Source organism: Scyliorhinus canicula, chromosome 10 (genome assembly GCF_902713615.1).
Source record: "Scyliorhinus canicula chromosome 10, sScyCan1.1, whole genome shotgun sequence".
NCBI classification, from domain to species: Eukaryota; Metazoa; Chordata; class Chondrichthyes; order Carcharhiniformes; family Scyliorhinidae; genus Scyliorhinus; species Scyliorhinus canicula.
The window spans coordinates 58,356,806-58,381,393 of record NC_052155.1 but is presented as its reverse complement, the minus strand read 5'-3'; the positions used below and the strand labels follow the sequence as shown (position 1 = coordinate 58,381,393).

Sequence of the window (24,588 nt, the reverse complement as noted above, 5' to 3'; positions counted from 1 at the left end):
CACAGACAGTGACCCAGAGCCGGGATCAAAACTAGGACCTCAGCGCCATGAGGCAGCAGTGCTAACCACTGCACCACCGTGCTGCGTTTGACTTCATACTTATACACGTTAAACTCCATCTATCACATTTTGGCCCACTCTCCTAACCTATCTATGTCCATTTGTAACATTCCCATTTCCTCATTGCAGCTTACTGTCCCACCTATTTTTGTGTCATCTGAGAATTTGGCTATAGAACCTTCTATCCCTATACGGGCAGCATGGCAGCACTGTGGTTAGCACAGTTGCTTCACAGCTCCAGGGTTCCAGGTTCGATTCCCAGCTGGGTCACTGTCTGTGCGGAGTCTGCACGTTCTCCCCGTGTCTGCGTGGGTTTACTCCGGGTGCTCCGGTTTCCTTCCACAGTCCAAAGATGTGCAGGTTAGGTAGATTGGCCGTGCTAAATTTCCCTTAGTGTCCATACAAGGTTAAGTGGGGTTACGGGATTGGGTAGATACGTGGGCTTGAGTAGGGTGCTCTTTGTAAGGGCCGGTGCAGACTCGATGGGCCGAATGGCCTCCTTCTGCACTGTAAATTCTATATCCAAGTCGTTGATATAGATTTTAAATAGCTGGTGCCCTAGGACCAAACCCTGTGGCACCCCACTAGTTACACCTAGCCATCCAGAAAAAGACCCATTTATCCTGACTCTGTTTCTGGTAGTGCCTGTGCCAACTAGCAATGCCACTAGCTGGCACTACCAGGGTGCCCAGGTGGCACTGCCAGCTGGCATGGGCACCACCCTACCCAAAGGGCATGCAATTGGAGGCCTCCAGTCCCTTGGTAAGCCCCAGAGTGCCATTCCCTCTGGTCCCCATTTGACTGGACTAGTGCTGAATGGCACTCGCCCGAGGTCTCCGAGGCAAAGGGAATGAATCCCAAAGCTTCAGATACCTCGAGAATCCACACATTAGAGTGAGACTAACTGCCTCGCTCTAATGTGCAGATTTGCCAAATAATTATCCCGTTGGATCTCGCAAAGCATTGCAAGCTGGGTAGATCCAGGGAACAGGGTGCCCTGCCTATTTATCGACCTCACTGCGCCATGGCGAGCTGTTTTTCCGGTACAGCGTGGCCAATGGATTGCGCACTAGATCATAGCCAGACCATCGATTGTTTACATTGATTGTTTCCACTTGTCTTGCATGGTTTTTGTCTTTATCATATGCTAAAGACATTGACAAACAAACTTTGGCATAACTTTTTTTTTTTTAATTTAGATTAGCCAATTATTTTTTCCAATTAAGGGGCAATTTAGCGTGGCCAATCCACCTACTCTGCACATTTTTGGGTTGTGGGGGCGAAACCCACGCAGACACGGGGAGAACGTGCAAACTCCACACTGACAGTGACCCAGAGCCGGGATCGAACCTGGGACCTCAGCGCCGTGAGGCGGTTGTGCTAACCACTAGGCCACCGTGCTGCCCTAACTTTGGCATAACTAGGAAATCTCCAAAAGAAATATTGATGGAACAAGGCGTACCAATTTGAGTTAAATATGGATGATGATGAAGTCAGCTGTACATGCCAGAAAAATGACTGGTCAATAATTAAGTTGATGATTAAGTATGGATGCTGTTTATACACTTGAACTCTTTTATTGATTATGGAAGGAACCTTTCTGAAGGGACACCACTGAAAGTGCACATGTATACATCGAGTGGAGACATAATCGGGCTTTGCTGTGATGCTCTGAAAAAAGAGTCTAGTGAAAGGGAGAAAATTGGGCAAAGTAAATCTAACATCAAGTACCATTTATAAATCTGTTTTTTTAATATAAAAGGTCTGAGATGATTTGTAAAATTGAAGAAGTGAGGCATGAAATGGAGTCCCGTTTAGATTCTCAAAGACGACACATGGTACAGAAAGAAAGTCTTCTGCAAAATGAAATTGAGGAACTTAAAGTTAGTATAAGTTTATTTATCGTCATTATTCTATGAAATTTGAAATGTGTGTGTGATATATATGCTCTGAAAATGTACAGGCATTAATTAATTTGAGGGCATTTTATTTGAGCCAAAGGTGTCTGTGCTACTTTCCCTGTAGCCTAGGTATTTGAGTGAAAACTGCAATGCTGAGCTGTCATCAGAAGGTGAGGGCCCCAGGCCCTTCCCATATTTGGGGTATAAACTGTTTCTCTATCTCCCTCATGGCCCATTTCTGATCACCGGGTAATTTGGTTCATTTCTGGGTTTGAGAAGCAGCAGGTCCTTGAATAGGATGTTTTTATTTCAGACCTCCAGTGTCTGCAGTATTTTTAATTTGCAAGATGTTGGACCTGTGCAGATTAGTGTGGAAATCCTGAAGTTGTAACCTGTCACTTGGGGTTGTCACCTGTCATTTAGGCCTCTGCTGCAGACCGCTGTAGTCGCTGAGATCAGTGAGAATTTCCACTTTCTTGCTTCCATATGGCTGTTTGAACAAGGCAACCAGTTCAAAGGGCTTCAGCCAGGTGTAACTTGGTTTTAAATGGTGATGTGACTAATACAATCTGATGAACAATAGAATTGGTGCCGTGAAAGTAATTTTATGACAGGGAAGTGCTATTAAATTATTGATTTGTAGATTGTTTTAAAAATTAATATCTTTAACTTTCAAATCATACTTACCTTCTACCTTTGCCCCATGTGTTTCCCCCCCCCCCCCAATCTTTCATTTGCTCCATATAGAAATTTATGAAAATGATTTTATTTTACTGTTTTTGTTTCCTATGTGGGTAGCTGAAAATTATTTTAATGTGATGAGCTGCTTGCACCCCCTGATCACATCACTCCAGCTCCATGCTATGAAAATGTAAAGAACACGGCAATCAGTTCCAGTACCACTACGTGGCGGGGAGATTCTCACCAAAGAAATTGTCTATCTTTTACTGAGACTTGCATCAAGTTCAGTGGCAAGCCTCCTTGTTTTGCCACTGACTGTTAAATCTGGCCCATGGTGTGTACTTCCTGTACATACAACACTTAAGAGTGCAGTTTATTTCAAGGGTTATAATGAAAATTCCTCCTTTTTGGACAAAGTTATGAGATGATATTCACACTTTAAAAGAATCCAAGAACTTCATGTGCCGTAGTTGTAAGATGTAGCACAGTGGGTAGCACTGTTGCTTCACAGCTCCAGGGTCCCAGATTTGATTCCCGGCTTGGGTCACTGTCTGTGCGCAGTCTACACGTTCTCCCTGTGTCTGTGTGGGTTTCCTCTTCGTGCTCCGGTTTCCTCCCACAAGTCCCAAAAGAGACCTGCTGTTCGGTGAATTGGACATTCTGAATTCTCCCTCTGTGTATCCGAACAGGCGCCGGAATGTGGCGACTAGGGGCTTGTCACAGTAACTTCATTGCAGTGTTAATGTAAGCTTACTTATGACAATAAAGATTATTATTTTTTAAAAATAAATTTAGAGTACCCAATTATTTTTTCCAATTAACGGGCAATTTAGCGTGGCCAATCCGCCTATCCTGCACATCTTTGGGTTGTGGGGGCGAAACCCACGCAGACACGGGGAAAACGTGCAAACTCCACACGGACAGTGACCCAGAGCCGGGATTCGAACCCAGGTCCTCAGCGCTGTAGGCATCAATGCTAATCACTGTGCCACCGTGCTGCCCTCAATAAAGATTATTATGCTGTAAAGTGAAAAACACAGGTGTGCCCCTTCATTATCATGGTGGCTAGCACTGTTGCTTCACAGCGCCAGGACCGATTCCCGCTTGCGTCACTGTTTGTGCAGAGTCTGCATGTTCTCCCCGTGTCTGTGTGGGTTTCCTCCTGGGTGCTCCGGTTTCCCCCAACAAGTCCCAACAGATGTGCTTGTTAGGTGAATTGGACATTCTGAATTCTCACTCTGTGCACCCGAGCAGGCGCCGGAGTGTGGCGCCTCAGGGATTTTCACAGTAACTTCATTGCAGCCTACTTGTGACACTAATAAAGATTATTATTATTAATATTAATAAATTATTGTCTACCAGGTTAGTTTTATCTTTTTAAAAATAAATTTAGAGTATCCAATTATTTTTTTTCCAATTAAGGGGCAATTTAGCGTGGCTAATCCACCTAACCTGCACATCTTTGGGTTGTGACGGTGAAACCCACACAGAGACGGGGAGAATGTGCAAACTCCACACGGGACAGTGACCCAGGTCCGGGATTCGAACCAGCGCTGTAGTCCAAGTGCTAACCACTGTGCCACATGCCGCCCTAGTTTTATCTATTTTTAATGTTATACATCTATTTTATATTCTTATCCTCTCCCTCTAGTTTCCACCTCTGTGGAGGCTTGTATCGCTCTCTCTATGGAGTCTTTCATTGCTCTCTGTGTGGAGTCGTGCTGTGGTCTCGCTGTGGAGTCTTTCATCGCTGTCTGGAGTCGGGGACTCTTCGTGGTGCGTGGACCACTGGTTTGGCGTCAGACCGCAATAGAGTCCTGTACTCTTACGGAAGTGTGCCCATCCCGCTGAAGACATCTGGGTACTGGGTCAGGAAGTCGTTGATGCTGATCCGGATGAGACGGCGTCATGGTGTAGACCCGTCGGATGAGGTTCAGTTGCTTGCAGGCGTGCACACCTAGCAGGGATGCCCTGTTTGGCTGAACAATCTCTAAGCGTGGGCTTGTCTGTATGTATCGGTTGAACACTGTCAGGTGGCAGCATCTTAATTGCGTTGCCAGTGTAGTCCTGGAGTTTGCAGGCAGCTGGAAGGAGCTTGGGAGCCTTCTAGATTCTCGTGAAGTCCGACTGCGAGATCAGGTTGGCGGAGGCACCTGTGTGCAGTTTGAACCGGATAGGGCATTGGTTGACATCCATCAACAGGCGCCGGAATGTGGTGACTCGGGGCTTTTCACAGTAATTTCATTTGAAGCCTACTTGTGACAATAAGCGATTTTCATTTCATTTTCATTCGTCCTCGAAATCCACGGCAAGGATTGACGGGACTTGCAATGTGCTCGGTGTGGCATATTCGCACTTCATGATGATGCCTACTCGGCATGCATTATCCAGGTAGTCATTGTCTGGATCTGTAGCACTGCCTTAATCAGAGTCATGCGTTTGGTGTCGCAGGCTCCAGATGCCAATGGAGTTGTTCAGTACTCGCTGTGTGGCATCGTTTTCTTCTTGTTCAATGAACAAATCATCATCTTTGGTTTTGGATTTATCATTGTGCTCTTCACTTCGGGTGGTGCAAACTGCTTGTTCCAGGGTGCTGTGGAGGTTATTTTCAACGGCTGGTTGAAGTTCAGGCATTGTTCTGTCTTTTGAGGTGAAAGAATTGTGTTTTGTGGCTTTAAAACTTTTCTTTTTAATTTTCGGACATTTCCCCTTTAAGTGGACGTGGTCGGAGGCCTCTGACATCATGATGCTCGGGATGTCATGCGTAGGACTCAATTGCGCATGTGCACATCGAGGTTCCTTAACTGTGCGCTCTTTTCGCAACTGCGCATGCACGGTTTACGTCTTTTAGGGAAGTGCGCATGTGCGGACTGGTCAGACTAGATGGCTGCTATTCAAAACTGCCGTCTTCTTCTGGTTCAACACTACCTCTGCCTCGTGGTGAGTATTCGTCCCATTTTTACCAAATTTGTTCGTGTCCACCTCAGTGGCTGTCGAATTTGTCCAGGATGGTCTGGTATTTAGTTTTGTCCTGCCTTTGAGTATTGAAACGAGTTGAAGATCTCTATCACACGTTCACCCGCAATGGTGAGTAGAAGAGCTATCTTCCGAGCATCGGTCGTGCCATTCAGGTCGGATGCTTCCATGTATAGTTGGAATTTTTGTTCGAACGAACGCGAGCTAGCACTAAGATTACCGGTGGACCTGAGTTGATGAGGAGCCTGAATCTTGTTCATCGTGCCTGGATTCGGTTGCTGGTTGTCTCTAACCTTGCTGAGTTGAACTAGGGAGATTGAGCAGTCACTCCTGTACCATGTTGTGTTATGTTATTGCTCATAACATAAGCTGCCACTTGATGTAGGCTCTGCTGAAAGATGCTCCAGACTCGGAGATAAGTTTAATGTATTTATTGAACGATTAACAGTGCTCTTAAATGAGTTTGACACTCTACTAATCTGCCTCTAGTAACTCAGTCTATTCTGCTAACTATACAAGCTTGCTCTCGACCATGTGCTAAGGTGTGATGTTGCTGATAATCAACCTTGTCCTGCCCTCTTGGTTTCTGCCGGTGGAAGAGGCAGAGCCTGTGTGCTTTCTATATGGGTCATGTCGTGCCCCCTTGTGGTAATGCCACCTCTTAGGTGTCCTGATTGCCCATTGGTTGTGTCCTGTTCTAATGACCCATTGATTGCGTGTCTGCATGTCATGATATCTCTGATGCTCCCTCTAGTGGTTGCTTAGTTGTAGTGTATTTACATTAACATAGAACAGTACAGCACAGAACAGGCCCTTCGGCCCTCGATGTTGTGCCGAGCAATGATCACCCTACTTAAACCCACGTAACCTGTATACCCATAACCCAACAATCCCCCCATTAACCTTACACTAAGGGCAATTTAGCATGGCCAATCCACCTAACCCGCACATCTTTGGACTGTGGGAGGAAACCGGAGCACCCGGAGGAAACCCACGCACACACAGGGAGGACGTGCAGACTCCACACAGACAGTGACCCAGCCGGGAATCGAACCTGGGACCCTGGAGCTGTGAAGCATTGAACCCCTTGTGTATATACAGTGATGTAGATCGCTACACACATCATATATTGGATTTCTTTGATCTACAAAATATTGCAGCTCTGTAATCTGCAGGCCGATAATCACAGAAATGATCCTAGGTAACTGGGCTAATGGATCCAATTTAGGTGGGAGCTATAAAATAAATGGCAGAACCATCAGGAGCATCGAGACACAGATCCTTAAAAGTGGCAGCACAAGTGGAAATGGTGGTAAAGAAAGCATACGGCATGCTTGCCTTCATAGGATGGGATATAGAGTATAAAAGTTCAAAAATTATGTTGCAGTTATATAGAACGTTGGTTAAGCCACATTTGGAATACTGTATCCAATTCTGGTCACTGCACTGCCAGAAGGAACTGGAGGCTTTGGAGAGAGTACAGAAAAGGTTTACCAGGATTTTACTTGGTATGGAGGGTATTAGCTATGAGGAGAGATTGAATAAACTGGGATTGTTCTCCCTAAAGGTACGGAGGCTGAGGGGCGACCTGATATAAGTATAGAAAATTATTAGGGGTGGGGTATAGATAGGGTGAACAGTTGGAAGCTTTTTCCCAGGATGGAAATTACAATTACAAGGGTGTACAAGTTCAAGGTGAGGGGAAAAGGTGCAGGGGAGATGTGTGAGGCACGTTTTTTTACACAGAGGGTGGTGGTGGCCTGGAATGCACTGCCAGGTGAGGTGGTTGAGGCAGATACATTGGCAACCTTTAAGACTTACCTGAATAGACACGGACGGCAGGATCGCAACAATGGACGAACTGACAGAGAAATTTCAGCCAGCCAGGGGGAACAAGCTAAGGTACCTGCAACTGAAAAACTACGAAAGGAGACAAGGACATACCCACAACCGCCATGACAGACATTACTGGACGCAAGCATACTAGAGAAAGGAAACTAGCGACATGTATGACCAACTGGTAGAAGGGGCCGACACCGTACTGGACGCAGCAAGAATGGAATGGGAGGAGGATTGGGGATCGAAATAGGGTGGGGACTCCGGAGCGAAGCACTGCATAGGGTCAACTCCACCTGACGCAACTAAAAGTGGTACATAGAGCCCACTTAACAAGAACCCGTATGAGTAGGTTCTTCCCGGAGGTGGAGGATAGATGTGAACAGTGCCAAGGAGGCCCGGCCAACCACGCCCACATGTTCTGGTCTTGCCCCAGACCTGTGGAGTACTGGACAGCCTTCTTCGAGGCAATGTCCAAAGTGGTGAGGGTGGAGCCTTGCCCGAAGTGGCGGGCTTCGGGGTTTCAGACCAGCCAGATCTATTTCTGGGGAGGAGGGCAGACGTCCTTGCCTTTGTCTCCGATTGCCCGCCGTAGAATCCTGTTCGGCTGGCGGTCAGCAGCACCACACAAAGCTGCAGACTGGCTGTCCGACCTCTCGGAATCTGTCCAAATGGAGAAAATCAAATTAGTCATCCGAGGGTCAGACGACGGCTTCCACAGAATGTGGGAGCCATTCACCCAATTGTTCTGGGACCTGTTTGTGGCCAACAAACAATCAGAAGAATAGCCAGGTCGCCAAGAACTAGGGGAAAGTAGCCAAATCATGAGAGGGAGAGATAGATGGGAACGTTAACAAATTTGGCATCCACAGGAACAGAGAAAAAGGAGAACACAGGCGGAAGACGGGAGGGCCGGCTGGAGCGGAAGTGAGCACAAGACGACAACGGCAGCGAAATCCGTCCGGGTGGAGCAAGCGACAGCACCAGACCCATTCGAGTATTGCCCTTCGTCAGTTACTTTATTTGATTTTGTATTTCTCTTGTGTTACTTTTTTTCCCTGTGATTTGTGTGTGTGTGCCCTTCTCTTCTATATAATATATATATCATATCCTGTGTACATAACAGCAAATATACTTTGTTCAATAACCCAATAAAATACATTTACATATTTAAAAAAAGACCTATCTGGATGGACACAAGAACAGACGGGGTATAGAAGGATACAGGTGGTTGGTCTAGATAGGACATGTGATAAGCGCAGGCTTGGAGGGCCGATGGGGCTGTTCCTGTGCTGTCTTGTTCTTTGTTCTATTCCAGAGGCCTGAATAATTAATGAGTTCATATTGCACCATGGCAGAATGAGAGTTTGAATTCAGTTTTTAAAATTTGGAAATAAAAAGCTGGTATTGGTATAAGTGACCATGCAATGATAAAGTTGTCATAAAAGCCCAACTGTTTGCTAATAGCCTCTAGATGAGAGAACTTGCCGTTCATTCTCCGGCTGTGCTATACAGTATATGACTCAATTTCCACATCAATGTGATTGACTTTGAACTACCCCCTGAAGTAACCTAGCATGCTACTCAATCCTACTGAACCAGGACCAGAAGTTCAAAACAAAAGCAACTAGGAATGGGCAATAAATTCCCACATCTTGGGAACGCAAAAAATAAAATTCTGACAGGGAGCACAGGTGAGCCCCACAACCCACGATAATCCGGGAAGTGTACCAGGTCTAACCAGACATGATTCGGCCAATCATGTACAAATTTCAGAGAAGGCCAAGTCAGCACTTCAAATCCATGCATGCATTTCCTTCCCCGTTAGGATGATGGCTAATTTCAGCATGGCAGAGGTTCTTGCCCCAAACAAACACTCAAGGAAACTTGTACTTTCAGAGTCAGATGTCACGTGTGATGTCAGATGTGCGGACACTTGTGGCAGAAGAAAGACAGCATCGGCAGGAACTAGAACAAGCAGAACTTGAGAAAAGAGAATTGATGGAGTTGCTAAAAAGCCTGCATAAAGAAAACAAGCTTGCCACTGGAGAGGGAAGTAGCAAACGAAACACTAGTGCCAGACCTCTCAATCGACTGGAAAGCATCAAAAGGAAACCCAAAGAGGTCACTGTTATCTGAGAAATGGTAAGTTACAAAATTTGTGATGGGAAACAGTTCCCTCAGATGCATCTTTAAAAATAAAATTCTAATTTTTTTCTCTTCACCATCCAAAGTACAGAACATTTAACTGAGTATCATGCAGAATGGCAGAACTGCCAAAGTGGCTTTGTGGCAAGCTATTCCCTAATTGGAAACTGAGCTGCTTTAATAATTAAAAAATGAAATGGAAATACCCAGCAAGTCAGGCTGCATCTCTGGCGTGAGGAACGTGTTAACTTTTTAAGTTGCTAGGTTAAAACAGATCAACATAAAGAGTTAACTCTTACTCCTGGGATGTTCTCTGGGCCTTGTAGCCGGTACTCTCAGTTGTTTCTTGATATTACATGGAGTGGAGTGAATGAACTGAATACTGGCACCTTTGCTGATGGGGACCTCAGGAGGAAGTTGAGATGGATCTTCCACTAGGCACTTCTGGTTGAAGATGGTTGTAAATACTTCTGTCTCGTGTTTTGCACTGAACTAGGCTTATCCATTGTTGAGATTTTTAGGGACCTGAGGAGTTACTCCAGTGCCATGTTCTGGGCCAACTTCAAATTTGTTCCTTTTGAGGAGAATCCATAATTGCTATGTGACTCAGTCCCTGGGCAATGAGTCAACCACAGTATGAGACTGGAGTCATATGGGGTTTGTAGGTTCCATTCAATAAAGATAATTAGTGACCCAATTACATTTACAACTATAGAATCCCTACAGTGCAGAAGGAGGCCATTCAGCTCATCAAGTCTGCACCGATCCTCTGAACCTAGGCTCATAAACCTGCACATCTTTGGACTATGGGAGGAAACCGGAGCCCATGGAGGAAACACACGCAGACATGGGGAGAATGTGCAAACACAACACAGTCACCCAAAGCCACAAAAGAACCTGGCCCACTGGCACTTGCTAACCACTGTGCCATCATGCTGAAAATCTGGTGGCTTTTAGACACTAGCCAATAAATTGCAAGATTAATTGAATTCAGTTTCACTATTTTCTATTCCGGTACTTGAATTCATTGGTGGAGAAATTCAATTTACACCCAAAATGGACATGTGCAAAGATACTGGCGAAACAGCACCGAGTGTGCAACCTGGGACCTCAGAAAATTTGTTGGACTATCTTTTAATGCTGTGAGTTGTGAGAATAAAACAGACTATAGATTGGAGACGGTGGGAAATTGATTGATTCATTTACTGAGGTGTTGTGGCAGATGGTAGGTTTTGATAAAAATCTGGTGGGTGTTTTTTTTCCCAGCAACCACCAGATGTCCCTTCAAGTGCACTTTCAGCGCAGTTGATCTAATGCAAAGTTTAACAACGCAAAGAATAAGGTCCATGCAGGGAATAGGCATAAAAAAAAACAACATTGAAGTCATTTTATCTGAATGCGTGGAACATCCAAAGTACATTAGATGAACTGGTGGCACAAAATAGAGATAAATGACTTGGATCTAATCACCCGTTCAAAGATAATAGTTACAAGGCGATTACGACTGGCAACTCCAGGTACACAACATTTTGTAAAGACCTGCAGAATGAGTAGGGGTAGCCCTGATAAGGGCATTAGTGAGAAAGGCTCTGGAATAAGAAAATCAAGTATAATCAATATGGTGGGGATTAGAAATAGCAACGGTCAGAAAATGCTGGTGGGAGTAGTGCATAGGCCTCCCCAACAGCAGTAATACTGTTGGACAGAACATTTAACAAGAAATATTCGGAGCCTGAAGCCCTCCACTGACCCCCCTCAACTCGAACTTTATTTTCTCCAACCAGAGAAAGTCATACAGGTCCCCCAGCCAGGCCGCCACCCCTGGCGGTGTATCCAACCTCCAATTTAGCAGGATCCTTTGCTGGGCAATTGGAGAGGAGAAGGCCACAACATCGGCTCCCTTCCCCTCCAGCACCCCCAGCACTTCTGATACCTCAAAAATCACCACCATTGGGTCCAGCCTGACATCCACGCCCACAATCATAAACAGCGTCTTAACACCGCTTCCTAGTATGTCCAATGTCTCGCAACCCCAAAACGTATGCGTGTGATTCGCTGGGCCTAATCCACACTTCTCGCACTCATCAGCCATCCCCTGAAAGAACCCAATCATCTGTACCCTATGCGCCACCTTAAACTGCATCAAACGCACCCTTGCACAGGAGCAGATTGAGTTCACTCTCCGCATCACCTCGCACCACAGTCCCCAGCCTATCTCCCCTCCCCCACCACCGTCACACACACCAATTTATCCCATTTGTTCTGGACCCTGCCCCAACTCATACAGGAGCAGCGGTTGCTCCAATAAAGTGTTTTCCGGCAATCTGGGAAACGCCCTCCACTCTTTTCACGCAAAATCCCTCGCCTGCATATATCTAAATTCACTCCCCCTCGATAACTCAAACCTCTCCTGCAACTCATCCAGACTTTCCAAGTACAGGCCTCCACCTCTCACACATCCCATCCATCTCCCCTGGTTTAAACCTATGATTCCCACACAGTGGCATCAACACCTACATGCCCTCCAACTTAAAATGATAATTATCAGCTGATTCCACACCCTAACCGTTGACTGTACCACCAGGCTCTCCGTATACTTTCCTGGAGCTAATGGTAGCGGAGTCGTCACTATCACCCTCAGACCGGAACACCTACAGAATCCTCCTCCATCCTGACACACTTCCCCCTCCACGTTCACCGCCCAATAATAGTACAACAGATTCGGTAACGCCAACCCACTCTTTGTCTCTGCCTCTATAACAGAGCCTTCTTTGCCCTCGGCATCATCCCTGCCCATATGAACTCCAAAATCACTATCTCCAAATTCCAGAAGAAGGCCTTGGGGAGAAAGATCGGGAGGGTCTAGAAAACAAACAGGAACCTTGGCAGCACATTCATCTTTACCACTTGCACCCTCCCTGCCAATGTCAGGTGTAATGTATCCCATCTCTTAAAATCCACCTCCACCAACGTTGTCAAATTCCACCCGTGCATCGTAGCCCATTCCCTCGTCACCTGAATCCCCAAATGCCTAAACTTTCCCAGGTCGACCTTAAATGGCAACACCTCCAAGTTGGCTTCCTGCCCCAGCACATTCACCGGAAACACCTCCGTCTTCCCGACATTTAACTCATATACCCGGAGAAAGCCCCAAACATCTCCAATATTCCCTTAATCCTGCTCATACTCCAGTGGGGCCGACACAGATAACAGCAGGTCATCCATGTACAACAACACGCTGTGCTCCCCCTCAAAATCCCCCGCCACTCCACTGACCTCCTGAGGACCATCACCAACGGCTTAATCGCCAGCGTGAACAACAGCGGTGACAGACACCCCTGTCTCATTCTCCTATGCAGTCCAAAACTCCGAACCCATCTCTTATTTGTCCGTACACTTGCAACCGGGGATGCATACAGCAGACGCACCACGCCACGAACTTCAGGCTGAACCCAAACCTACCCAAAATTTCAAATACCTCCACTCCACCAGATCAAAGGCCTTCTCCGCATCCATAGAAACCATAACCCGATAAATTGCCCTTAGTGTCCAAAATTGCCCTTAGTGTTGGGTGGGGTTACTGAGTTAAGGGCAGCATGGTAGCATTGTGGATAGCACAATTGCTTCACAGCTCCAGGGTCCCAGGTTCGATTCCGACTTGGGTCACTGTCTGTGCGGAGTCTGCACATCCTCCCCGTGTGTGCGTGGGTTTCCTCCGGGTGCTCCGGTTTCCTCCCACAGTCCAAAGATGTGCAGGTTAGGTGGATTGGCCATGATAAATTGCCCTTAGAGTCCAAAATTGCCCTTAGTGTTGGGTGGGGTTACTGGGTTATGGGGATAGGGTGGAGTTGTTGACCTTGGGTAGGGTGCTCTTTCCAAGAGCCAGATCAGACTTGATGGGCTGAATGGCCTCCTTCTGCACTGTAATTTCTATGATTCTATGATCTCTTGGCCAGCTCCGCTCCCAGGTCCAGATAGATGCGCACCTCGCTGTTCTCCCATCTGCTGCTCCAGTCTTTCTTGGCCCACCGCAACATGAGTTCTTTGTCCAAAAAACGGTGGAAACGCACCACCATGGCCCTCAGCGGATCATTCGCCTTAGGCTTCCTTGCGAGGGCTCCATGCGCTCCATCCATGCCCCGGCCCCCAGCAGCGCCCCAGCATGCTCATCACATATGCTCCCGCATTTGACCCCTCAATTCCTTCAGGGAGGCCAATGATCCTTAAGTTCTGCCTCCTGGACCTGTTCTCCAGGTCCTCCAACGTCTCCTGCATTCTCTTGTGGCGCTCATCTAACACCTCCACCTTGTGTTCCAGCACGGTTAGATAGTCCTCCTGGCTAGATAACTTCAGCTCAATTTCTTGTATCACTTTCCCTTGGACCGCCTGATTCAAAACCACTTGATCGATCGCAGCCTTGATCGGGTCCAGCATTTCCTTTTTCAGCACAGAGAAACAAACCTTAAAAAACGTCATCTGTTGCTCCTTAGACCACTGAGCCACCGCTCCCTCGTCCTGACGCTCCACCATGCTGCGCCGCTATACCAGCTCCGACTGCTTCACTCTATCCGGGCTGAGTCTTTTCACACAGCCACTTCTAGTCCATTTAGCCATACATCGGAGGGGGAATCCTTCTTAATATCGTCCACTGCACCGATCTATCCCCTAAAGTCGGGAAAAAAGGTCCGAAAGTCCGTTCCTGGCGGGAGCTATCGAATGTGCGACCTACTCCTCCATGGTAGCCACCGGAAGTCCAGCCATGATGTCATTGAATGGCGGAGCAGGCTCAAGGGGCCAGAGGCCTACTCCTGTTCCTAGTTCTTATGTTCTTATGTTCACTGCCAGCACCTGGCCTGCCGACGACAGGAAGATCATCCCACCTCGACAAATCAACCATCTCCACAAATTAGAGAAATTCTACTTCCAAAGACGTACCTAGTCCTGAGCCACCTGCACCCCAGATACCTGAAGTGAGACGCTACTACACGGAATGGCAACCCCTCACCCCAGCCCCCGTCCTTGGAGAGGAAACCACAAAATACTCCCTTTTCCCCAAATTCAGATTATTCCCTTTATGTCCCGCACAAAGGAGCCCGGCTCTAAAGTACAACAGCAAATCATCTGCGTACAAGGATACCCTATGCTCCACCCTGCCCTCACTATCTCCTTCCACAACCCCGAGCTCCTCAACCCAAAAGCCAAGGGCTCCATCACCAACGCAAACAGAAGGGCGAGTTATGGGACACCCCGCCTCGTTTCCCAGTGCAATGAGAAATACCCTGAATTCATATAATTCGCACGCATGCTCACCATCGGCTCCTTATACAGCAACTTCACCCATGCAACAAGCTTAGGCCCAATCCCAAACTTCACCAACACCACAATCAGGTAACTCCACTCCACTTGATCAAATGTCTTCTCTGCATCAAATGACACCTCCAGCTCCCTTCCCTCTGCCTGAGAAAGCACCACATTCAGCAACTGCCGCACATTTGAAGACAGCTGTCTGCCCTTAACAAACCCCGTCTGATCCACCTTAATCACCCCTGGAAGGCACACCTCCAACCTTCACGGCAGCATCTTGGCATCTACATTCAGCAGAGATATGGACTTGTATGACTCACACTCCACCGGGTCCTTATCCTTCTCTAGCAGCAACACTGTCCCAGTGTTTTTGGCAAAAGCCCTCCTAACCGGCCCGTCCTCTAACATTTCCACCAGCAACGGCGCCAACCTATCTTTAAATTTCTTGTAAAATTCCATCGGGAACTCAACCGGCACTGCTGCCTTCCCTTCCTCTGCTACGACCGACTTCTCCACGTTCTTCATTTTATTCAATCTCGGGCACTCTAACCTTCTCAAAAACTTCCTTATTGCCCGCTCATCCTGCGGTGGTTCCGGCTTATACAAGCCCCTAAGAAACTCCTCAAACACCTTGTTAATCTGCTCTGAGGCCACTACCAGCTCCCCCCGTCATACCTCGAACCCAAACTATCTCCCTTGCCTATGATACTGGCCTACCAACGTACGACCTGCTTCTCCCCATACTCATAAACAGCTCCCTTCACCCCTCTCAGTTGACATACCACTTTTCTGTGGACAGCAGTTTGAACCTCGCCTGCAACTCTTTCCTCTCCACCAGGAGCCCTGGATCCAGGTACCCCACATACCTCCCGTCCACCTCCAAAATCTCTTCTATAAACCGCTGGGGCTCCTCTCTCTCCACCTTAGCCTTAACCAAAATCACCTCACCACTGCCTTCAGAGCCTCCCAAACCACCGACAGCGAGACCTCCCCCATACAGTTGAACCCCACGTACTCCTCAGTCACTTTCCCCACCCTATCACCGATATCGCCAACAACCCCACATCCTTCCTCCACCCCGGCCTCTGTGTACAGTTCTGGTCGCCCTATTATAGAAAGATATAATTAAACTAGGAAGTGTGCAGAAAAGATTTACTAGGATGCTACCGGGACTTAATGGTTTATAAGGAGAGGCTGGACAGTCTGGGACTTTATTCCCTGGAGCTTAGGAGGCTATGGGGTGATCTTATAGAGGTTTATAAAATAAAGAGGGGCATGGATAAGATAAATAGTCAACATCTTTTCCCAAAGGCAGGGGAGCCTAAAAACTAGAGGGCACAGGTTTAAGGTGAGAGGGAAGAGATACAAAAGGCTTCAGGGGGTAATTCTTTCTCTCAGAGGATGGTGAGTGTCTGGACTGAGCTGCCAGAGGCAGTAGAAGATGCGAGTACGATTTTGTCTTTTAAAAAGTATTTAGACAGTTATATGGGAAAGCTGGGAATAGAGGGTATCAACCAAATGCGGGCAATTGGGACTGGGACTAGCTTAGTGCTAAAATTTGGCGGCATGGACAATTTGGGCTGAAGGGTCTGTTTTCATGCTGTCAACCTCCAAGACTCGAACCCTTTCTTCAGCACCACATCCCACCAATGTGGGGCATGATCTGAAATCACAATTGCGGAATACTCTGCCCTCTTAACACCAGCCACAGTATCTTCCCCACCACAAAAAAGTCAATCCTCGAGAACACCTTGTACACAGAGAAAAAAAACAAATACTCACAATCCCTCAGGTGTAAAAATCTCCACGGGTTCCTTCTTCCCACTTCATGTTCTGCTTCACTCAGCTCAAAACCTTCTCCTTCACATGGTAGCTGCGGAAGCAGACTATGACCGCCCTTGGTTGTTCTAGGCTTCAGCCGGTGACCAAAAGGCCTGATCCAACTCCTAGAGGGAGGGCTCTCCTCCCTCCCCCATCAAGTTGGCGAACAAGTCTGCAAAGTATTCGGTCGGCTTCCGGCCCTCCACCCCACCGGGCAAGCCCACGATCCTCCAATTCTGTCTCCTCGACCTGTTCTCCAGGTCCTCCACTTTGGCTCTTAGCCCCTTATTGGCGCCCGCTACCCTCCGTAGCTCCTCACCTGTCAAGGTGAACTGATCACTATGATGTGACAATGCCTCCTGCACCCCCTTCTTCATCTCTCCTTGCTCTTGCACCTCAGCCAACGTCTTTGCCAATGCAGCTGTTATCGGGGCAAGCGCCTCCTCCACCCACTCTGAGTAAACTGTCCCTCTGAAGCCATCCATCCAAAGCACCTCTAAATGCTTCAAACTTCCCTGATACCAGGGACTGCAAAGAGGTTAAGTGAGTGGGCAACAAGCTGACAGAGTGCAGATACAGTGGGCGGGATTCTCAGTTTCTGAGACTTGGGTGTTGACGGTAACAGAGAATCCGTGGACAGAAAAACTGGCGCCACATCTGGACCCGATTCCACTACCGTTAAGGGGCTAGCACCGGTGCCACGTGGAACATAATCGATTCCAATGAAAAACGGTGCGGGATTCGCCGGGTCTGTGATCGACACTGGAGAGGCTGACAAGCTGCAACTGCACATACACATTACAATCCCCACACACACTCATTCCAGCCAACAAGATGGCACTGGTTGTACTGGAGTGCACCCATACAGCTGATGGGTCGTCTGGGGCCAGAGGGCACTCGGGGGGGGGGGGGGGGGGGGGGGGGGGGGGGGTGCCCTGGAGGGACACCTATTTGACCCGTGACACCAGGTTCAAAGTGGGCTGTTAGCGGTGTGCACAGCTGCATGGCTGCTGCAATGATGCTCCGTGCATGACCACCCTGACCCCACAGCCCACCTCCTGGCCACCCCCCACTACTCCCCCCAGCCCTGGCAGAAGCTTCCCAGCCGGCGGCACAAATGTCAGCAAACTATGGCAATGTTGGACACCTTCCATAACCCCCTCTCTCTCCCTCAGCAGGCGCCAGGCCGGTTTTAGGATTTTTGAACCACACTGTCGGGAATTCGGCCCATTGGAGGCGGAGAATCGCGGAGGCCCTGGAGAAGACTGGGTCAGGCCCGCTAATGATATGCAAATAGTGTTTACTGTACATGCGGAGTGAAACGCCGTTTGAGGTGACGGAGAATCACGATTTGGCGTCAAATCGGCACCTCCTAATCGCATTTGCCGATTTTGTCGCCGGCTAATGGAGAATCCCGCCCAGTGACTCAAATCCAGCTACCTGAAAACTGGCTATGTCCGAAAACCAGACATTTTTTAAACTCCCTTCCCATGAAGGAATTAGAATTATTATTGATGAATAAAATAACTTAGCGGCTTCTTCAGCTCGATGCTGCATTAGTACAGTCCCTGTCTTTCCCTGTGGTCCAAGCGACTCTCAACCCTACACAACTTGGCCCAAACCACATGACCTTGCAAACTAGCAAGATCCTAAATCCAACACAGCTTCTGCCCCGGAATTGCTGGTTGAGATACTAAATGTGAGGAAGTGTGAGGTTATTCACTTTTATCATAAGCAGAATATTTTTTTTAATGCATTAAACTTGTAAATGTTGCTGTTCAGAGAGACTTAAATATACTGATACAAGGAACATTGTAAGGAGATTGGAAGTACAGGAATAAGTCCTACTACAGTCCAAAGATGTGCGGGTTAGGTGGATTGGCCATGCTAAATTGCCCGTAGTGTCCTAATAAAAGTAGGGTTAAGGGGGAGTTTGTTGGGTTACTGTTATAGGGTGGATACGTGGGTTTGAGTAGGGTGATCATGGCTCGGCACAACATTGAGGGCCGAAGGGCCTGTTCTGTGCTTTACTGTTCTATGTTCTATGTTCTAATTCTACAGGGCTTTGGGGAGACCACAGCTGGAATACTGTGCACAGTTTTGTTGTTTATTGTCCAAGAAAGGATATATTTGCATTGGAGACAGTATAGCAAAGGCTTGCTAGATTGGTACTTGGGCTGAGTGGGTTGTCCTTTTAGAGGCTGAGCACAGTAGATCTATATTATATGAGGATTAGAAGAATGAGACGTGATCTCACTGAAACATTCAAGATGAAGGGACTTCACAGGGCAGATACTGAGAGGTTATTTTCCCGGCTGAGGGATCTGGAACAAGGGCCAGTTTCAGGATAAGAGGTCCATCATTTAAGATTGAGTTGAGAAATCTCTTCACTCAAAAGGTCGGAATCTTTACAATTCTTTACACTGGAGGGTTGTAGACATGTCATCATTGACTAGATTTAAGGCTGGGAGATACAGATGTGTGTCTTCGGGAATCCAAGGATATGGGAGCAGGAAGCCCAAGATGCCATACTGAATGGCAGAGTAGGCTGTATGGTCTTCTCTTTTCTTTTATATCTCATGTTCATTAAACTTCATGTTACAGTGAAATCAATGTTGTGTACCTTTTTTTTCAATGCTGATTTCTTCTCATTCCTTCCTCAGAAACTCTAATTTCCAAGTCATTACCTGCTGAACTTCAGAAGAACTCACTTCCAGTATTGCTGCCAGATGTCTCCAAAAGTACTAAATTCGGACTGATGTTATGGAAAGTTTCTTCACTATTCAAAGTTGTTAAATTGGCAGAGGATAGACATTGTGATTTTGCAACTTACTTCTCCTGCCTCCTCATTTTCCCAACTGAACAGAAACAAAGCAAGGAGCAGTCACTGATTTCTGTCACTATCAATGATTAGATCAACTATTGTGTTTGCACTTTAACCATATAGCCTTCTAAAAGGCACCTATTATTCTTAGGCAAAATATAATAAATTTGAATTTAAAGAAGCAAGCCGCAACATTCAAACTATGTGATTAAGTTATGCCAATTCATTAACCATTCTTCTACTGCCAGTGTGAAACACGACAATTAGTTGAGGCATTGAAGCCTCTTTTAAGGTTAAAAAGTGCCTTCACGCTACAGTGTTGTTACAACACAGGAGGAGGCCATTTGATCAATAATATCGGCACTGGATTTCTTAAATAAGCAATTCACTTAGTGCTATTTATCTGCCTTCTCCCTGTAGCCCTGCACATTTTTCCTTTTCAACTGACTTAGTTCGAGTTGATACGGGGCAAGTAACATTTGCAGCACCCAATGGAAATCTCCAAGAGAGAATGTAACCATCTGTGCATTACTATCACTGAATCCCCCACTATCAACTTCCTTGGGGTAACCACTGAACTGGGCCAGCTACAAATACAGTGGCTACAAGAGCAGGTCAGAGGCTGGAAATATTGTAGAAATTAACTCCCCAAAGCCTGTCCACCATGTACAAGGCACAAGTGTAGGAGAGTGATGGAATACTCTCCACTTGCCTGGTTGAGTGTAGGGTTCAGTGCAGCTCCAACAACAGTCAAGAAGCTCAACACCATCCAGGACAAAGCAGCCTTGTTGATTAGCACCCCATCCACAACCTCCAGCATCTACTCACTCCACCACAGACACACAGTGGCAGCAGTGTGTACCATCTATAAGATGCACTGTAGCAACTCACCAAGGCTTCTTTGACAGCATCTTCCAAACCCATAACTTCTACCACCTAGAAGGTCAAGGGCAGCAGGTGCATGGGAACACCACCACTTGCAAGTTCCCCTTCAAGTCTGAAAATGAATGTGTGTACCTGAAATTGCCAACCTTCTACTTTGATGACCGACTGAGCTTTTACTTTTCTCCCACAAACTCTGAAAACTGGTGAACGTATCTCAGTTCAGCTTATGCAATCAGTACCTATCTGGATAGTATAGACTCATGCTTTTTGAAGATCGGTCAAGTACAAAAATATTCTTTTCCTTGCAAAATACAAATCATATGGTACATATGATTACCTACATATGCCAGGTTCTCAGTTTCAAAGAATTATGGGTAAAACAGCCATTTTAAACCATTTAGTTGCTATATTTAATGACATACATGCAAGACAAAGATAAATGAAACAACAATGTATATATCTACCTGGCACTTAATACAGCTGTTCATTCTTATCATGCTATTGTAATTTTCCGTTTACTGCAGATACCTTTTCAGTGGTATACCAGTGAAATGTTTATAACATTTCAATCAAATACTAGATTATAAACCAGATTGTAACTTGTCACATAAACAGACAAGACCTTGGCCCCTTATGCTTGAGCCCTTCTGCATTGCATGTCCAAATGTAGACAAACAGGCAGTCTCCTTTTCACCAAATTGGAACCTCCCTTTGGAGGTTTTATCAGGAAACATCTGATGGACAAACTATCTAACATTTCTATCGGAGTGATAAGAATGGTGGTTGGTAATTGTGTGTAATGCCTGCAATACTTCTGCTTTCAGTCTGCCTGATTTGGCAAAGGGCAAAATATTGTTACTGTGCTAGAATGGGGTTTTGAAGAAGCAGTGACTCCATTGTCGAGCATAGCCACATACATTGTAGTGGTATGCTTACTTGGCCCTGGAGTAGGTCCAATTTCAGTTTGTCTTTTTCGACAACCCCGAACCTACCAATTGATCATATGTTTTGCATTCATCAGTCAGCATGGTTTTATGAAGGGTAAATAGAGTTTGACTTATTTGCTACAGTTCTTCAAAAATGTAACAAGCCAAGTAGACAATGGGGATCCTGTAGATGTAATATATCTGGACTTCCAGAAGGCATTTGATAAGGTGCCACGCAAATGGTTAATACGCAAGGTAAGATCACATGTGGTTGGGCTAATTTATTAGCTTGGATAGAGGATTGGCTAACCGACATGGAAGGAAATTGGGATAAATGGGTCTTTTTCTGGATGGCAAGATGCAATTTGAGGGTTGCCACATGGTTCGGTGTCATGATGGGGAGATATTAGGAACTTGGGTCCAGATATGGAGTCCAGTACACAGCAGGTAATTTAGACATTAAACTGACCAAAGTAAAAGACTGCTAGCAGCAGAGTCAGTGGGATATGCCCCCAGCCCGAGTTACCTTGTCCCATTCAGACTTAACTTCATTCGTGGGAATACATAGGATGTCCCGGTTCAGTCAGGATGATCCACTCAAGATCCATTGTCATTCGGGACAACAATGTTTTAACGAGAATAGATTCAAGTCTGGGCACCTCGGATGAACCTTTGTTGAGGGAGTGGGTGGAGCTTAGAGAGAGAGAGGAAAAGCTTGTGGAAATTGACCAGGGTTTTTATGAAAGTTGCCACTGAGGCAGCCATTGAAAAAAGGATTCTGAACAAATGTCCTGAATAGAAGAAAAGTGCTTCGTAAATACAAGTATTGCCTTTGTCTGTGATAGTGGAACATGAGCTGCATTTTCATGTACAGTGAAGTTTAATGGGAACTCGTGTGTTATGGTTAAGAAACTGCACGTAATCTGTTAGTGACAGTTGAAGTAAAAGTTTAAATATTGTTTTCTTTTGTTTTAATAAAGATTGTTTATAAAATAACCAAGCTCTTTCTTATATTATCACTCCTGGAACAAATTGATATTTCTGCACCACTTTATTAAATTAAAAATTTACGTGACTGGTTCAGTGTCTTAGCCATTATTGAGTGTTGACCAGGCATCTGTAACAAATTGGGGGCTTGTGTCAGGATACTTATGTATAATTCTTTGTTTAGCTTGGGGTTATCAAAGACAATGTGTGTGGATCGATTGCATTATTTTCTGGTTTAAAATATTGAATAAGGAGTGACTGAAAAAGGTCCTTACAATTGCGAAAGATGTCCTGGGGGTGGTGGAAATCACTCAGGAGGATTTAAAAGGGGACTCGAAAGCAAAGCTGTTGTGTTTGGCAGAGAAATTGCAGTTAGCTCCGCCAAAAGGGTCAAAGAAGGTAGAGATAATATAGACCATAGCTTAATATTGAAATTTACCAGTAACACAGTCTAACCCATTAGAATTAGTTCAAATCCAATTAAAAATGAAAGAATTGGAAATGCAGCAAAAAAAAAACAGAAATAGAGATGACAAATGAGGCCAAAGAAAAATAAAGTTTATTTCTAAGGGAAAGATTAGCAAAGGAAGAGAGAGGACTTGTTGACCACCAGAAAGGCGGAGACACAGTGGAGGAGGACGCAGGGCGCGGTATATGAGTATGGAGAGAAGACGAGCAGGATGTTGGCGCATCAGCTCCGTAGGCGAGATGCGGCTAGGGAAATTGGGGGAGTGAAGGATGGGGGTGGAAATGTAGTGCAGAAGGGGACAGAAGTAAACGGGGTCTTTAGGGACTTTTACGAGGGATTGTACCGGTCGGAACCTCCGAGGGGGAGAGAGGGGATGGAGAGCTTCATGAACAGGCTATGTTTCCCAAGGGTTCAAGAGAGGCTGGTAGAGGGGCTGGGGGCGCCGATAGAGTTGGAGGAGCTAGTCCGGGGGATCGGGCAAATGCAGTCAGGTAAGGCCCCGGGGCCGGACGGGCTCCCGGCAGAATTTTACAAAAAAATATGCAGACCTGGTGGGTCCCCTGCTGGTGCGAACTTTCAATGAGGCGTGGGAGGGGGGGGGGGCTGATCTCTTTGATCCTAAAACGGGATAAGGACCCCTTGCAGTGCGGATCATATAGGCCTATCTCGCTCCTTAACGTAGACGCTAAGTTGCTGCCGAAGATCCTGGCTACCAGGATAGAGGATTGTGCGCCAGAGGTAATTCATGAAGATCAGACAGGATTTGTCAAGGGGCGGCAGCTCAACACGAATGTGCGGAGACTTCTCAATGTTATCATGATGCCGGCAGTGGAGGGGGAGGCGGAGATAGTGGTGGCGCTGGACGCAGAGAAAGCGTTTGATAGAGTTGAGTGGGGGTACCTGTGGGAGGTGCTGGAGAGGTTTGGATTTGGGGAGGGACTCATCAAATGGGTGAGGCTGCTTTACGCGGCGCCGATGGCGAGTGTAGTCACAAATGGAAGGAGATCGGAGTATTTTAGGCTTTATCGTGGGACCAGGCAGGGGTGTCCCCTGTCCCCCCTGCTCTTTGCACTGGCGATTGAACCGCTGGCCATGGCGTTGAGGGAGTCAGGGAAGTGGAGGGGTCTGGTGCGGGGTGGAGAGGAGCACCGGGTATCGCTGTATGCGGACGACCTGCTGTTATATGTGGCGGACCCAGAGGGGGGAATGCCGGGGGTGATGGAGCTGTTAGCGGAATTTGGGGGCTTCTCGGGCTATAAGCTGAACTTAGGAAAGAGCGAGGTATTTGTAGTGCACCCGGGAGATCAGGAGGAGGGAATTGGGAGGCTCCCCTTCAGGAGGGCAGTGAAGAGTTTCAGGTACCTGGGGGTGCAGGTGGCCAGGAGTTGGGGGGCTCTTCATAAGCTTAACTTCACCAGACTAGTGGAACAGATGGAGGAGGAATTTAAAAGGTGGGACATGGTGCTGCTATCGCTGGCGGGCAGAGTGCAATCCGTCAAAATGACGGTTCTCCCGAGGTTCTTGTTCCTCTTCCAGTGCTTGCCCATCTTTATCCCTAGGGCCTTTTTTAAAAGGGTGACCAGCAGCATCATGGGATTTGTTTGGGCGCATGGGACGCCGAGGGTAAAGAGGGTCTTCTTGGAGCGGAGTAGAGATGGGGTGGGGCTGGCGTTGCCCAACCTCTCGGGGTACTACTGGGCGGCCAACGTGTCGATGGTGCGTAAGTGGGTGATGGAGGGGGATGGGGCAGCATGGAAACGGATGGAGAGA

At 46.9% G+C, this 24,588-nt stretch overlaps 1 protein-coding gene across 10 annotated transcripts in view; it reads left to right on the top strand.

The window, feature by feature from the left end:
- rnf41l (ring finger protein 41, like) overlaps nucleotides 1–22,358 on the top strand; it is a 47,028-nt gene extending 24,670 nt beyond the window's left edge. For all 10 annotated transcript variants that reach the window (XM_038809027.1, XM_038809028.1, XM_038809022.1 and 7 more), the window contains 3 exons: nucleotides 1,823–1,943; nucleotides 9,354–9,599; nucleotides 19,391–22,358. In XM_038809027.1, the coding sequence (XP_038664955.1) occupies nucleotides 1,823–1,943; nucleotides 9,354–9,593 (361 nt within the window). In that variant the 3' untranslated portion in view covers nucleotides 9,594–9,599; nucleotides 19,391–22,358. The remainder of the gene's footprint in view (nucleotides 1–1,822; nucleotides 1,944–9,353; nucleotides 9,600–19,390) is intronic.
- Nucleotides 22,359–24,588: the final 2,230 nt, after the last annotated feature.